The sequence below is a fragment of the Gorilla gorilla genome, chromosome 1 (genome assembly GCF_029281585.2).
Source record: "Gorilla gorilla gorilla isolate KB3781 chromosome 1, NHGRI_mGorGor1-v2.1_pri, whole genome shotgun sequence".
Classification (NCBI taxonomy): Eukaryota; Metazoa; Chordata; class Mammalia; order Primates; family Hominidae; genus Gorilla; species Gorilla gorilla.
Genome location: NC_073224.2, coordinates 102,074,333 through 102,091,558, shown reverse-complemented (window position 1 = coordinate 102,091,558; position 17,226 = coordinate 102,074,333). Strand labels below are relative to the sequence as shown.

The 17,226-nt window shown below is 47.7% G+C and overlaps 1 protein-coding gene across 6 annotated transcripts in view; it reads right to left on the bottom strand.

Annotated features, from left to right (window-relative positions):
- The window catches only part of KCNN3 (potassium calcium-activated channel subfamily N member 3), a 172,963-nt gene that overhangs the window by 27,661 nt on the left and 128,076 nt on the right, over positions 1 to 17,226 (bottom strand). For 5 of the 6 annotated variants that reach the window (XR_010129493.1, XM_019023215.4, XM_063694648.1 and 2 more), the window contains 2 exons: positions 8,244 to 8,385; positions 1,123 to 1,233 (listed from right to left, as the gene is read on the bottom strand). Coding sequence is in view for 5 of the 6 variants with exons in the window: in XM_019023215.4 (XP_018878760.4) it covers positions 1,123 to 1,233; positions 8,244 to 8,385 (253 nt within the window). In the remaining variant the exon portion in view is untranslated. Of the gene's footprint in view, positions 1 to 1,122; positions 1,234 to 8,243; positions 8,386 to 12,281; positions 12,327 to 17,226 lie in introns of all 6 variants that reach the window. The other variant, XM_055360651.2, reaches the window with a different exon arrangement.

Genomic DNA, 17,226 nt, shown 5'->3' with positions numbered 1-17,226 from the left:
AAAAATTGGATGATGATGTTTTGATGAACAATTTTATTTAGGAATGTGGGCTCTACTAGAATGATTCTTTTTTTTTTTGAGATGGAGTCTCGCTCTGTCGCCCAGGCTGGAGTGCAGTGGCGCGATCTCGGTTCACTGCAACCTCCGCTTCCTGGGTTCAAGTGATTCTCCTGCCTCAGCCTCCTGAGTAGCTGGGATTACAGGTGACTGCCACCACACCCAGCTAATTTTTGTATTTTTAGTAGAGACGGGGTTTCACATGTTGGCCAGGATGGTCTCGATCTCTTGACCTCATGATCCGCCCGCCTCAGCCTCCCAAAGTGCTGAGATTACAGGCGTGAGCCGCCGCTCCCAGCGTAGAATGATTCTTCAAATAATTTTTTTAAAGGATTAGACTTAGGTACATTTTCAATATACTTTTATAGTTTTAGGTATATTTTCAATATAGTTTTGCCCTTCCTAATGAGAATCCTGAAAATATTTGAGCATAAACAAAAAACATTGCCTCATACTGTGATTTATTTGGTATCATCAGGCAAAGGGGCAGGTTATACCATTGTAGGCTATTAATTAAATTACCAGGAAAATTATTTGGCTGCCTGAACCATGCACAGTGATCGAACAGAAGACAGGAACCCGGCGTATGAAGATGCTGTTTCCATTTTGTGTCTGGGGTTCCCTCAAACACACCCTTTAAAAGCCTGGTGCAAACCCATACGACATGACCATTTGCTTCCTTCCTTCTTTTTTTTTTTTTTTTTTTTTTTTGAGACGGAATCTCTCTCTGTCACCCAGGCTGGAGTGCAGTAGTGCGATCTCGGCTCACTGCAACCTCCGCCTCCCAGGTTCAAGCAATTCTCTTGCCTCAGCCTCCTGAGTAGCTGGGACTACAGGTGTGTGCCATCATGCCCAGCTAATTTTCTGTATTTTTAGTAGAGATGGGGTTTCAGCGTATTAGCCAGGATGGTCCTGATCTCCTGACCTTGTGATCGACCCTCCTCAGCCTCCTAAAGTGTTGGGATTACAGGCGTGAGCCACTGCACCCATTGGACCATTTGCTTTCTGATTGGCTTCCACTGTGGCCTTAAGTCCCCCATAAGACATGGCTGCGTGGCATCTTACCCGCTTGGTGAGCTGAGTGTCCATCATGAAGTTATGAACGTGCTTCTCCGCTTTGGTGAGTTCCAGCTTTCGGGCCACCACGGCCACCACAAGGGCAGTGCAGCCTGCACCCTGTGGGGGGACATCAAGAGGACCAGAGGGGAAAGAACATATCATTAAGAGGCAAGACGAGAGACTCAACACGCCTGGCGGCCACGGGGGTAGTTTCCTGGGAGTGGAGTGGGAACTTGAGCTCTCTGGCTGGTCACGACCAAGCCACAAAAATCTGTTGAAATCTGTCAGGACTCTGATGTCCTGACCCACAGAGGGGTCTGAAGTGCCTCTTGGGTTGTGCTCTGCAGCTGACCTCTGGGAGGCTGAGCTAGCCAGTTTCAATGGAGAAGGATGCTGGGTGGCGCCGAGGCTTTGGGGGGTTTAACCAACAAATAAGCACCTGATCACCTGCCAAGCTGTGCAGCGGAAGACAGAGGGGCCAGCACACACGCGCCCTCTCTCCCTCAGGCAGGTCTCCATCCCACTGCCAGCTCTAGACCAGCAGGCCTGGGAGGAAAGAAGGTAGGCCATCAGCTGGGGTGCAGATGGAACACCTGCCAGTGGCTGAGAGTGTTCCTGAAAATAATCGAATGAAGAGGCAATACCTTTCCCCAGGGCTTGTTTCACAGAGGGTACCCAGGTTGGCACGAACACGTGCACTCAGTGACTGTGCTTGCTCTACACTTGGGCTTTTTCACCTCAAGGTTTAGGCTATGACTCAGCACAAGGAATCGGTTCCTTCCTGCCTTCACCAGGAGGCTCATGAATTCACCATCATGCAGAGATTTTAAAGACAACACCACTTCTGCTGGATCAAAACCAGGATTTTAAGTGAGCCCGCAGCAGACCCTTGGGATTTTCTGGAACAGCGATCCTAGTCTGCTCAGTAGGTCCATGCCAGGGGAGCCCGGGGGAGGGTGGGCAAGGAAGCAGGCTCTGCTGAGCCCCAAGAATGGTGGGACTCACTTTCTCTCTCCTAATCCTCTGGGTGCATACTTGACTGTTTGGGAAATAAGCAGGGAATTCCCTGCACATTCCAACATTCTCCCAATGCATTTTAAAATCCTCTTCGCTAGGCTTCTTGGTTGGCTTGTGAGCATAGGGGGAATTCAGAGACTCACTACTCCCCTGGCTCTTCAGCAGGCAGCGGGAGTCAGCCCCATCGTTCTGCAAGCGGACTCCCGTCAGAGACCATCGCCCTCTGCCTGCATGCTGTGCCCTGCGCCGCCCTGACCACCACTCATGGAAAGAGATGATGAACTTATTAAAGCCAACAACCGAATCCTATATGTCAAACAGTAATTCTAGTTGCCAGAGAACCCAGTCTAGCAGTTGAGGTCCCAGAATGGAAGGAATCTGTCAGTAACATTTTTGGCTCATCAGGTCTTACAAAATGTGTGAGAAGCAGAAAAGAATGTTTTTCAAAGGTACTATAATCTATAACCGACTTGGAAGGAATGCATATGGGTGGATCCATTCCCTACTCTCTCTTTTAGAAGCTATTTCTCTCTTTATCCCACAGGCTGACAAAGGCTAGCCTGTGTGAAGTTTCAATGTGGTTGAAGTTCACAATGCTTTCTCCTCGTTTCCCACAAGGGTCCCCATTAAAACAATCTAGTGTTTCTCAGTACATTGGTTGGCCTTTTCACAAAGTGAAAAGAACCAAGTCTGTGTGAACTTTCCTTTTCTGACCTCATTTTCCTCTTTTGTTCGAGGACGGCTGTGTTTTTTCAGCTTCTGTGACTTACAGGAGACTCTGTGCCCAATTTTCAAAGGATCTGGGCAGTTGCACAGCCTGGTCTGTAGCTGTAATCAATTTAGCCATGCCTCCAAAAGCAAAAAATAGCTTAAAAGAAGCCGTCCTAGAGGGAAGATGTGTGCTCCCTTCCCCTCGACCGGACAGAGTGTCATCCCTCTCCTTTATATGGAGTTCCAAAAGTACTTTGGGCTGAAAGCCCAAAAAGAGGGCTATATCATAGCGTTAAAAATGGAACATCAGATGGAGAGGGTTCTCCCCAGGCTCCATTCTCCCTCCTCTTGCTAGGCCCAGGCAAAACTCTACTTAAATCATCCCTGAAAGCTGAGGTCCAATAGGCCTGAAGAGGGAGCTTCCCTGTTCCATGCTACTTTGGGAATGTAATCACAACAATCAATCATCCACCATTCCAAATTTCCAGGGTCTAGATGGGGTGTTTCACAGCGCTTGCCATGGCCTACATTTTAGCTGGCTGAATGCAGGGGGGGCTTTTAATGAGAAGCTAGAGTGTTTTATCTAATGAACCATCTGTCTCACATGATGAAGATAAATTTCTCTCTGGAGGCAGGACAGTGGACTAGATGACACTTCCCAGTTTCTTTCAACATAGAGATGTTATGACTCCCTTGTGAGCATTCCTCTAGAGGATGCTGTGTTCTTAACCCTTAATTCCAACTTAAATGGATGCTCTCAGCTTCATTTTTCCATTGACTGGATGTAATTAGGGCAGTCACCAGTAATGACACCTAACCTGGTCTTTTCCATTAAGAGGCAACCTCATAAAGATGGGGCCAGACATCAGCAGCCTTCAGAAAGTGGTGGAGGAATCCTGAAGCCTAGACTGCTGAGCCTCTGCAGACTGTGCGGGGTGCGGGGAGGGAAAATGAAGAAGGGAGAGAAGACAATAGAACAGGAGGAGAGGGGAGGAGACAGGAGAAAAGAGAAGAGAAGAGGAGAAAAGAGAAGAGAAGAGGAGAAAAGAGAAGAGAAGAGAAGAGAAAAGAGAAGAGAAGAGAAGGTGGGTGCAGGGAGAGGTAAAGCTGGGCAGAAAATGAGATGGGGAACAAGTTGTGTTGCATCCTAAACAGCAAGGGTCAAGGGGGGAAAGAGAGAAGGAGGAGGCTGAAGAATAAGAAAAAATGATGGGCTGATGGGATTGAGAGAGGAAGGAAGAACAAGGAGCCTAAGGCTTGAGCCAGAAGTCAATGGTCCATTTTGGCCCTTTAGAGGACATGAAGGAAGTGCCAAGGGATCCCACCCTGCTGTGTCCATCTTCAAGTGGTATAAGGATTGCCTGTCCCCTGGGTCCCCTTTGGGATGCTGGGCCCTTTCACTTAGGTGAGTTAATAGTCTGACAGGCCACAGTGGCAGCCTGGAAGTGCTGTGTCACATGGCAGTGATGCAGGTTAGTTTTAAGAGACAAATCACCGAGGGCCTGGCTAACTGTGGAATCTTTGAAATGGCTGGTGGGTAGAGGGGGTGTGTGAGGAGGGAGGAAGCAGGATGGGAAAGGGTAAACAGCTGCTGCTATGACTTCCCTGGGGTCAAACTGGGGGGAAGAGCCATGACTCAGCCTTTTGCTTTCAGATATGCCAAGTCCTGAACCACAGGGGACATCAACTGGAGTCCCTGGATGTGCTCTGTCCAACTTCCAGTTCCATGGGGCGAGGGGAGTGGATGGGGTCCACTTCTGATGAGCTGGAACTTCCCAAGGCACGTGGGCGAGAGGGAGCACCGAGTGCATGGAGGGAAGGTGGCTGGGACGGGGTGAACACGCCTAACTAGAGATTCGGACCCAAATCTGGACCGAGACTCCTCCACACCAGTCCTCCCACCTCTTGTTTTCAAGAAACATTTTCCAGCTGGAAAACCTTAGAAGCTGGAAAAACAAGTATCCCAAGGGGAAAAGTATGAGGTGTTCTTAACTAAAGAAGCATAAAATAAAATAAAACACAAATGAAAGTGACAAATGGAGGAGGGAAGCCTGGAGGATTTACAGTTGGATTCTGTTTCTGCAACAGATTCCATGCAACAACTAAAATAACATCAATTGGTTTGAAACCAAGGTGTTTCGGGAGAAGCTCATCTTCTAAAACTGACATTAAGCAGATGTCTTGCTGAGCCCTCTTTTTGCCTCCTCCCGAAATGACTCAATTTGTGCTACCTTTTACTTCATCATCACTTTCCCTTGGCAGTTCAGAGGCATCTCTCATGAGGCCATTGGGGAAAAGCTCAGCGTCCCTGCAGATATCCAGAAGCTTTTTCCTGTTTGTCCATAACTGATGAAGGGTCTACAGAGAGAGTCCAGCTTTAGAAAGAGGCTAGACTGAAACAAAGTTATGCCAAGCAGCCTTGGGGGCTTTGGGGGCTTCCAGATGCCTACAGAATCAGAAGGTCAGCATTGCATTTCTTTTAGGTTGCACTGTCATTTCCAATTCTGGGTACTAAATATTGACAGCTTTCTCTCTACTGTGTTGTCACCGTGATCATGAAAAATCCTTATGGAAAGATGCTGGACCTTAATGTAGCTGCTTTTGTGGGTGAAATCTCTCAAACACACCAGGTCTGTGCCAGCCATGGCAAGTTGTTCAGACAATTATATACCCTGCTTAATGGTTGATAATTACATTGTTACTGGGATTGCCAAGAGAAAACAATGATTAAGACTATTTACAGGCCACACACACACAAATCCTTCCTTTCCCTTCCCAAGCAGGCCTTGCCTTGGCCTTCCTGGTGTCCATGGTAACCAAACAGGAAGCCCTACCTTTAGTAAAGGCACTTGCAATAATAATTGGGAGCTATACATAGTGTTGGGAGGTTGGAAGGAGGAGGGGAAAGGATCCTCAGCAAAGTGAAACCCTGGCTAGGAGTGACTCAGCTAGAAAAATCACATTTGTTAGAAAAATGCCACCAGGGTTCCTCACTGTGGCTGACCCCAGAGTGAGGCAACTGACTTTAATTTGGGTGAAAAACACTGACAATAAATAGAGGAAACCTCCCTGTTCCTGTATATAGAAAGGTGTATATTTATGCACAGGGTTTTGTACAAAAAAAGATGAAAGGCCTGGGCTGTATTTTTCATATGGAAGGTGGGAATTGGCTCCTCATCGTCCGTTTGTTCTTTCCACTTTGATCACACCTCAATCCACAGGGAACAGAACACTCTCTCTGGGGGAGCACTGCACACCCAGACAGCAAAAGGGGGTGCTGAAAGACAAACAGCCTCCGGACCCCAAAGAGAGGCAGGGGTGGGGCAAGGGTCTCGCCTGTTCCACTCAGCTGTGCCAGAGTAGAGCCAGGAGATGCGGAGTCCAGGAACCAGGAAGCCAGGTCTTTGGGGTGCTGCTTCTTGGATGGGGACAGCAATGGGCTGAGAGGGGGAAAGGCTGGTGTTTTAAAATAACAGAGGCTCCCCGCAGGGCCCATCCACCTACTGGCAACCTTGCTCTGTGCCAGCCCTGGCTGAGAGCTGGTTCTGAGGCACAAAGCCCCAGGAGTGGCTCTAAGAAGGAAAGCTTTGGCCTTCAGTGGCATTTCATTCCTTTCTGGTAAGAAGCGTCTTTCCCCGGTTTCCTTGTGACAGTTGGTGCTATGCCAAGACAGACTCCTACTAACCAATGGGAGGTATTTGTTCTAAAGCCTTGCACTTACCCGTGATTTATCACAACCCCAGCGCTAAGCTTTTTGTCATTAGCTGCTGTCGTAGGACCTGCCTGCTAATAGGGACCTGCCCTGGACTGGAGTCAGAAAGGAGGAGAGAGCCTGGCCCCTCCTGCTCAGCAGGCCGACTGCCCCAAGCCTGGGTCTGACTGTCTGGTCCACCAATATCAGTCCCAGGAAGCCAACAAGACGGAGTGGGGTGGGGAGTGGGGGCAGCCCCCAGCCGCTGTGAGGCGTTCACTCAGACCCTGCAGGAAGACCTGCGGCCCTCCCTTTCCACTGCAGAAAGGGGTCACTGCCCTTCCAGAAAGAGGGTCTTCATCTCTCCTGGAGGCAATGGGGGTGACAAATGGAATCTGAGGGATCACTGCAAGGAAGGATTTTCACAAAGGTGTGAGGGGGGCTGTGGACGGGGGGCTGTCCTTGGGAGGGTTGCAGTCTCCAGCCATGGAGACCCAGAGCCACACCACAAGCAGCCTGACCACTTCTCACCCGCCACCTCCCCCAACACTACCCAGGCTTAGATGTGCTTTCCTCTTTCAGCCTCAGTTTCCTCCTCTGAAAAAAGTGTCCAACCCTGGTCTGACACTGTTCTAGGATTCCAGGATGAAGGCCAAAGAGCAGCAGCTGCCTGTCCTGGACCCAAAGTGCAATGAGGCCAAGGGAACACTTCACCAACTTGCAACTGAAGGACACTGAGGACACCACCAACACTGACCTGTGTGTGGCCGCTTCTCGTTTTCAAAGCACTTTAACATAAATAATTGCATTTGGTCCTTGCACAAGCCAATGGGGAGGGCAGGGCAGGCCCTCCATCTCCGCTTTCCCCTGGAGGATGCTCAGGTCCAATATGCAGAGTGCCTGGCCCAGGGTCCACAGTGAGCAGAAACTCAGACCCCACATCCCTCTCATAAGCCACACTGTGATGGCCATGTGACAGGCGAGAGTGTGTGCCTCCGCGAGAGTGTCAAGTGTGGGTGGTAGGGCACTGGGCAGGAGAGATACACCTTGAAAGGGCACGGCACACTTGCTGGGCACCTGGAGATGGGATCACAGCCTTGCCAAATGCCAGTGCTGCAAAGCACTTGGCACTCAGAGCCCAGCCCCTCCATAGGCAGAGGTGGAAGCAGAAGCCTGGGAAAGGCAAGAGCCAGCCCAGGGCCACATGGACAGCCCCGTCCAGGACTCAGGTCCCAAAGGCTGACTCAGTGCTCTTTCCCCAGTCCCTGCTTCTGTGAGTTCCAGCTAAACATGATCAGAAATGGTGCCAAGGTCAGTGGGACCAAGGCAACAGGAAGGAGGACAATAAACTGCAAGCCCCAGTGCTCACTGGAGGTGAGCAAACTGGGTGGCTGCACAGCAGTGGGGTGGGCATCAGAGCATTGGGCCAGGACCAGCTTCACCCAGCCCATTTTGAGGGAGCTGTGAATAGACCATTAACTGCCAGGAGTCCAGGTCTCATTCTTACCTTAGAAAAGTTAACTGAAAAGTGAGAAACCATTGCAGATTTCCCACCTGACATTTTATGTGTAGGGGACACACATGCAGGTCGGTTAACTAACAGCCACCCCCCGCCCTGCGGCTAGGAAGGCCCCTATGTGCTTGCAAGAAAGAGTTCAGCTCTTTGCCACATTTTGAGGGTGGGGAATGGGCAGAGGCGGGTACTCACCATGATGCCAGTGAGGAGACAGACACCTTTCCCACAGTATGTGTGGGGCACCATGTCCCCATAACCAATGGAAAGGAATGTGATGGAGATGAGCCACATGGCACCCAGAAAGTTACTAGTTACGTCCTGCTGGTCATGGTACCTGCCAAGGGGAAGACAGGAGTTAGTCGATGAACAGCCATTCCTGGGAGTAAGGGCTGTGGGCAAACCTAGAGGGGGGAAGGAAATGAGATATTTTGCTGAGGAAGAGGCAGCAGTGATGGTGGCTCACACAGATCTCTTTAGGCTACTGAAGGGGCTGCGACTGTGCCCACCCAGGTCCCACCTGCAGCCCCCCGTCCCGTTGGCCTCCCGCCATGAGCTTGGACCCAGAGATAAAATGTTTTGTCATGATTTGCACCTCATTGTAGACATCCTTTTAGTGTTGGTAAGACAGCTTTGGATGAAATCATGCAGTAATAAAATTCAAATTTTCCCTTCCAAGCCGACAGTCTAAATGTATGTGGATGTGATTAATCTGAAATCACAAGCTCCTGAACAGGGAAAATGTCAAAAAAAATTACCAAACATACTCAGCGATTTCCTCTAAGAAAGTTGAAGCATCTCAAAGACTGGCATCTCCCGGGGGTCTGGAGGGAAGCTGTGGTGGCTGGGGCTCTCGTGGAGCTGTCTCTAGAGGGGGCTCTGGGGTGTCCACAGAGGCCTCCCTTTCTGAGTCAGACAGGGGCTTGTAGCTGCCCCGCCCTGGGAGGAACCAACTGGAAACATCAGCACCATTCCTCTGCCCGGATGCCTATTCCACCCCATCCCCTTCCTCCCTCCCTTCATCCCCAACACCAAGACCTGCTGCATGCCAGGCTCTGTGCCAAGTACTGAAATACAGAAATGAACACCACACAGCCCCTGCCCTCAGGGACTCGGCCCAAGAGAGGGGTTTGCCAAGGAGGCAGACATCTGCAGAGGGGTGCAATCAGGGGGTGGACAAGGTGCCCTGGGGATGGAGGCAGAGGGCAATGACCTTGACCCAAACACATGAGGGTCCACAGAGGTGCCACAGAGGAGCAAGGCTTGCATTTTCCAGGCAGGCCCAGAGGAATGGGTGCTCTCGGCAGAGAACCCTAATGAAAGCCCAGGGCTTATACAAAGTGCAGCAAGGGAGCTGGTTGCAGGCTGGGTGGCAGGGCTGGTGAAGGTGGGTCCTCTTCCAAACCGTTCTCTAATGGGATCAGCCTGAACAACACACAATAGACTCTGTATTTTATACTGCAGGGTTTCACTTCTTGATAAAATCTCCTCTTAGCCACTTGGAGGCCACTGGATGGGGAAAGCTAAGAACAAAGGGCCAGGGAGACCAAACCTACTGGGCTGGATAGAGCAGAAAAGCCATTTAGGAACCTTAATCTATGGAAGTCAGTTACCATTGGGGCTTCCGTGAGTTAATGCACACAATGTGCCGGGACAGGCCTAGTACAAGGAAGCCCCCTGGAAGGATTCGCTGCCGTCATCGGGAATCTCCACGCCCCCACAGGGTCTGTGCCCAGCGAGTGATAGGCAAATGCTGCTTTTCCTTCCCTTGGCGCCTTAAGTGAGGCATGCAGGGCAGGCTGCATGTGTAGATGCATCTAGAGATGGGCCTGGAAGGAGGCAGGAGCTCAGCCAGTCAGAAAGGGACAGGACCATCAAGTCAGGGAGCAGCAAGAGCATGGTATGACGGATACTGTGCATGTATTGAGCACCTACTGTGTGGCTGGCACTTTGTACACAAACATTCTAATCTCACAACAGTCTTTAAAGTATTTCCCAGGTAAGCAGCAGGAGGCACAGAGACACTGGGTGACTTGCCTAAGGACACACAGGAAGCAAAGCCCATGCTCCTTTCACTGTTTCACTCAACATCAGAGAGGCAAAAGCGACTGGCATGTGTCTTGGGAATAATGAGGAAGCTTCAGTGAGAGGAGAGCACCTGGGCTCCAGTAGCAGGTGACCAGGGGGCTTCAGAGACCAGGGGTCAGATTTAGGAAGGCCTGGAATTCTGGGAGAAGAAGCTTGGATCTTGTCTTAGAGGCTTAGAAGAGATTCTGGGTTCTTGAGCACAGGAATGACAAGATAACACAGCTTGCTGGGAAGAATGGTCTGCGGGTGGCGAGCAGGGTATCTGAAGAGACAGGACACAGAGGTGGGGTGACCAGGCAAGAAACAGGTGTGCAAAGCTGGGACAGAGACGCAGGCCACAGCCTTTCTCACCCACCGGAGCCCAGCCCTAGCAGATTCCCGGGAGCACATCAATGGTGGGCTCTCCAGCCCCACTTGAGTCCTTGGCCAGCAACTGGGGACCCAGTGGGTGGCACAGCATTAGCCTTTTTGTGGCTGTCTGCACAAGGACATGGGTGTCTGGTACTTCTGGGGACATCTGAAGAAAAGATACCCCCTCCCCAAAGCTCTGCTAATGAGATGGCCTTGCCTGCCCACTCCATCTGCTATACTTGCTCCCCAGGGATGCTCTATTACCACCCTAGGGGCCCCTGGCTGGCTGCGTGGGCCTCATTTCCCTGGGCTGGGCCTGCCTTTGCTCCCCTGGCTATCCTTGAGTAGCACAGGCTGGTGGCTCCCAACTCCGATTCCCAGGATTGCGTCTACCCCTGACCGTGACCCAGCGCATCAGCCCCCTCCCAGTTCTGCTGTGGCCTTGGAAAGGCAGCTGCCTCCCTGGCCTGCTCACTCTGCCCTGCTAGGCCCTCAGGTCAGTGCAACCCCTCCCTTCCCAGCAGGTTGCTTTCTGGCTGGAGGGATGGTGGCAGACCCTATCCTCAGGCCCTGTGCTGAGGCAGTGGTGGAAAATCAGACTTTAGCTTCTCTACAGCAGCAAGACTCAGTGACTGTGGGAGGGGACACAGAAGGGAGAAGACGTAAAGGCAGCTCCACGCCACAAGCCTGCAACACATAAATGTAATACAGTCACAGCCAGGGTCCTCAGTTCTTCCGAAAAACATTTCCTGGAAGATAAGTCTTGGGTAAGGTCTGAAGAAATGTGGTTGAGGCAGTTTAGCAGTGAGGAGTTGAGCTGAGCCAGTGATCTTGGGCTGGGCTGGGCTTGCCTGGCTTGGAGCTCCAGCTCCAGAGTTAAGTAGCTCCATGGCTGTGCGCAAGTGACGTGCCCTCTCTGTCAATCAATTTCCTTATCCGACGATGGGAGGATTAAGTAAAATAACCCACAAGCAATACCAGCACAGTGACCCAAATTAAGTGCTCACTAAATGTCAGCCATTATTGTTGCTGAGAGGGCGCAGGTGTTATCAGTCTGAGAAACAATAGACAGAAAAATACAGGGGCATGGATTTACACGTGCGGTGGAGTGGTGAGGCATTCATGAAGATGTCTTGAAGTTTAGGCTGGAGAACTATTTGATACAGATACAAAAGAAATCAACTGTAAGTTCTTGGACAAAGAAAAGACATGAGATACTTAGTATCTGAAAATGATTCTTCTACATGAAAGACTGACTAAAGGGGTCAGGCCCCAGATAAGGAGTGCTGCTAGAAGCTTTGCAGGTGTCCAGGGAGAAGCAATGGAGAGCCTTGAATACTGAACCATGAAGTTAGGATTAATTTGCAGCCTGCCCTCTGTGCACATCATGGATTTTCTTGTGCACGTGGGTCTCCACGGTCCTCCTTTCCCTGCAAGCCCTGAGGATTAAACTCGTGCTCCCTGGCTGTTTGGCTGCCCTTAGGATCATGGACCATCCTATTCATATGTGGGAGGATGCCAAGGTAAAGAGATTAGAGATCAAAGTGGAATTACATATAAATTATGTTCTTGTGGGTTTCTTTTTTCATTCACCATAATAAACTCCTGTGCGTGCTAACTGTGTGTACTGAGGAGAGGAGTGAAGATCTTGAGAGTGTCCTTCGTTGTTTGTCAGGCTTCAGTGATCGCTTCTCTGGTGGGGGCTACGGAAGATGCTGAGATGAATTGGACATGCACCCTGCTCTCCAGTGGCTTGGAGCTTCGTCATGGAGATAAGACATACATGCAACTCACCAAGCAGGAAGTGATGAGCCAGAAGGCTGGGCTGGTGATTCAGGACTGTGGGAGTAGAGAGGAGGGAGAAAAGGTTTCTAAACCTATTCACAATTTTAGAGCGGTTTACACATGTCACAAACTCACATACTAATCTCGTGCTATTTTTTGCAATAGAAAATTTGGAGGGGGGGGGATAGCTCCATGTTTTTCTTTAAAGGCTGAGGAGGAAAAGATGTAATTTTTCTTTGAGCTCAAGGGTAGTTATTACAGTTACTGATTATCTTTCAGGGCGTGGACTATGGATTTTTTTTCACTTCTTAACATGAAATAAATGAGAGATACAAAAGACTATATGACTTGGCAAAGATGGTAGAGACATATGTCTACTTTTGCTCACTCAAATCCCTTACAGCTCAAAGTTGTTAGTCTCCTACTTTTAAAAATAAACAGGCAACCAGGAATCCCCAGACAGTCAGGAGTCTCTAACATTAAAGACACAGATCAAACCAGTCAATTAAACAAACAAAAAGAAGGAACTCTGGATCAAATACAGACCATTCACAGAGAGAACTCTTGAAAGAAAAATCCTATAATTAACGTAAGAGAGAGAAAATAAGATACTGGACCCACGAGACAAGAATGGAATGCTGTATGAAAAAAGTCTTCCTAGAGGGGCTGGAAGATGATAAATCGAGGAAGTCTCCCAAAAAGCAGAAAAAGACAAAGAATGAAAATGAAAGAAAATATGAAGTTAGGCATCGTGGTGTGTGCCTGTATACCCCAGCTGCTTGGAGGCTGAGGCAGGAGGATTGCTTGTGCCCAGGAGGTTGAGGCTGCAGTGAGCTATGATTGTGCCCCTGCACTTCAGCCTGGGGACAGAGCAAGACCCCCATCATCTCTTAAAAGGAGAGAGAGGGAAAGAAAATATGAGAAAATTAGTGAATCAGTCTCCCAATTCAAACAGTAGAAGTTACAGAAAGAAACAACTGGGGGGAAAAGAAGGAGAAAGAAGGAGAGAAATAATTATTTTAAAAATCATTCAAAAACAAAAATCCCCAGAACTTAAGGGCATGAGTTTCTAGATCAAAGGCTCGCTGTCCCCAGCACAGTGGATGAAAATAGATGCACACCAAGGCACATTATTGTGAAATTTCAGAACACCAGGGGAAAGGAGACAATCCTACAGAGCTTTAGGGGTTTTGGGGGAGGGTATAAAAGAGGCCAAATACAAAGAACCAGAAATTACAACAGCTTTGGACTTTTTGACAGCAACACTGGAAGCTAGAAGGCCATGGAATAAAGCCTTCAAAATTCTGGAGGAAAATTATTTCCAAATCAGAATTCCAACCCAGAGACCAGAAATCTGAATTGGCCAAAGTATTAGTTCAGTCTGAGGGTGGAATGAAGACATTTTCAGATATGTAAGGTTGTCACGGGTTTGCCTCCCATGCACCCTCTCTCAGGAAGACACAGGAGGTATGCTTCACCAAAACAAAGAAGTAAACCAAGGAGGAAGACAAGGAATAAAGGTAACGAGCTCAGGGTGATGGTACAGGGAGGTCCTCATAGGACAGGTGCACACCAGGCGCAGAGGACAACCCGTCCAGCCTGGAGCAGGTCAAGAGGCTCTGGGAGACACTTCCAAGGAGATGAAATTGATAGGAAACTTAATGTGCCTGAACATCCTGAAAAGAGGTTTAGACAACTGCCAGAGTTTGCACTTGAATTAATGACGAATACATAGAAAACTAAGCAAACGAACAAACATGATCATTAACAACTCCAGGAAAAATGAAAAGTTCTGCAGGAAGGGAAAAGTTATCATATTTTTTACTACAAGGCTCAACTATGAATAGAGTCAAATTAGTGTTGACTGAGTAATGTAAACACTGATTACTGCTTTAACCAAGATTATGATGTAATTATAAAAGGAAGATGAAGGGAGAGAAAGAGTTGGAGGAGAGGAAAGGTAGCTAAATTTTCATCTCCCAGAGTGGGAAGGGAATAGATAATACCTAAATAAACCAAAGCATCAAAAGGTAGCAATACACACATATTACTTACAGACATGGAGGTAAATACTAAAATTAATTAGCAAAAGAAGGTAAAAGTAGCTGCCTCTGGAGAACAGTAAATGGGAAGAGCTGGTGGAAGACAGCAAATACCACGGAAGGATTGACTCTACAGTGTATGCACATGTAACTTTGATCATATCAACAGAACACCAAACCAAAGAGAAAAAACAAAACTACATGCAACATTAAATGACATCAAGAAACACAGAAAGAAAATAAGCACCATGAACTCACCATCCAGCTCCAATCTGTGGGATCTACTTGTGTGTTCTCTCCATTCTCAGTGCCCCCCACCCCAGGATCATCATTACCCTGAATGTCACGTTTATCATTTCCTCGTTTATCTTCATAGTGCTTCCACGTAGGCAGGATTACCTACGCAATATGTATTTCATTTTTCCTATTTCCGACCTTCATAAGGATGAAATCATACCACAAAAGTATGGTAGGAAGCTTCTAAAATGACCTCGATATCCCCTCTCCTCTTGAGGTCTTCACACACTTTTGCAATCCTTTCTTTCTGAGTGTGGGCTGGACCCAGTAACTGGTTTCTAACACGTAGAGTATGGCAGAAGTGATAGACTTTCATTTCTGAAGTTAGGTTATGGTAAGATCACGGCTTCTGTCTTGGGTGATCTCTCACTAGTTATCTTTTGGATCACTCTCCCTGGGAGAATCCACCGGCCATGTCGGGAGGCAAGCCCGTGGAGCGCCACATGGCAAGCGACACAGCCTGCCAACCACCACATGAGTAGCTTAGAAGCAGGTGTTCTTTAAGTCAAGCCTTGAGGTGAGACCACAGCCCTGGCTGACAGCCTGACAATCTCATGAGAGAACTTGAGACAGAGGTACCCATTTAAGCTGCACCTGAATTCCTGACCCACAGCAACCGTGAGATGGTAAATGTCTGCTGTTTTGAGCTGCTAAATTTTGGAGCAAGTTGTTATGTAGCAACAGATAACTAATACAGTGAACTCTTCTATGAATTGCTTCTTTTCTGTTCAACATATATATTATATTGACATATGTAGCTATAGTCTATTTTTATTCCTGTATTGTATTTCATCATATGAATATGGCATGATTTATTTATTCATTCACCTATTGATGGACATTGGGATAGCTTACGGGTTTTTCCTCTAATGAGAAATACTGCTACAAACATTATTTTTTATTGACTTATTGTTATTATATTTTTAGAGACAGGGTCTTACTCTGTTGCCCAGGCTGGACTGCAGTGGCACAATCATAGCTCACTGTAGCCTCAAACTCCTGGGCTCAGGAGATTCTCCTGCCCTGACCTCCCGAAATGTTGGGATTACAGGCATGAGCCACCTCACCCAGCCCAAACATTCTTAATCATAGCTCCTGGTACACTGCATAAGAGTTTCTCTAGGACACATACCTAAGACTGGGTATGCTGGTTTGTAGGATATGTACATATTTCACTTCATTAGAAAATGTCAAGTTGTTTTCTAAGATGCCAGTGCCAATTAGGCTTCCGCCAGAGGTGGATAAGAGTTCCTGTTGCTCCATATCCTCATTAACACTTGCCATTGTCGGACTTTAATCTCTGCCACACTAGTGGGTGAATTGGGATCTCATCAAGACTTGACTTTACGTTTCCATGATAAAAGCTTAAGTAGCTTTTCGTATGTTTCTTTGTCATTCATACTTTCTCTTCTGTGGCGTGTCATTCATGACTTTTGTCCACTTTTCTATCGGCTTGTTTTTGTTTTTTTTCATTGATTCTAAAAGTTATTTATATATTCTAGATAATAAGAATTTTGTCAGTTTGTGTGTTTCAAATATCTTCTTCCAGTGTGTGCCTTGCCTTTTTCTCTACAGTATTTTTGATGAATAGAAGTTTTAAACTTTACTGTAGGTGACTTTATCATCCTTTAATTTATAATTAGCAGTTATTTGGTTTTTGCAGAAATCATTCCCTCCCTGAGATTGTAACATTTTTACATATTTTAAAATGTTGCCTTTCTAAGTCTTTAATTTGCCTGGAATTGATTTTGCTTATGGTGTGAGGCAGGGATACAACTTCATTTTTTTCACATGGGTAAGCAATTATCTCAGTTTCACTTAATGTGCAGACCATCCTTTCTCCCACTAGCTTTCAATGCTCCCTCTGTCTCATAAATTATATGTGGAAGTGGTACTATTTCTTGGTTCTCTATTCTGTTCCATTGGTCTATTTGTCTAACCCTGAAGTTATATTACAGTATTCTCTGTAGCCTTTCCTTGGTACCTTCTGAGGGTCTAGCACATAATAGGGGCTCACTAAAATACTTGTGGACTGACTAAGGCCTGCATGCTGCTTTTCCTGTCCCCCTACAAAAGTGAGGCTTGCTTCAGTAATTCAGTGAATCATGTTAAAATGACTTCAGCTGTTCTCTTCTGCAGATTAAACCTTTGTCAAAGTGGCTGCCAAATTCCTTGAGCTTGGAGTCAGTACTCACTATTAATAAGAACTCAGCTTCATGACACTAGCTGTGATCTGTTACAGCACTAGAGTGACAGAAAATAAGCCAAAGTGAAATGACTGCCTCTTCTTCCTTATTCTCCAAAAGAATTTGAATACTTTTTAAAACTAGTTTTGTAAAAAAAAAAAAAAAAAAAGGATTCTTTTCACATGGATCTACATGATATGATGGCTCTAGCCATTTGTCCTGGGTCTGATTTGTTTGTTGGAAATTAGCAGGCGTTGAGCCAGATCCTCTGCAGAACTCCAAAGCAGCCAAATGGACTGCTTCGTCCTTGCCTTCCGGTCAATCTTCAGAGTCACACAGTCAGACCTGCCCACTGAGCTGTGAACCCTGTGCTTGCGAATTTCTCCAGTGAGGAAGCCAACAACACGTACCTGACTTGGCCCCCTGGCG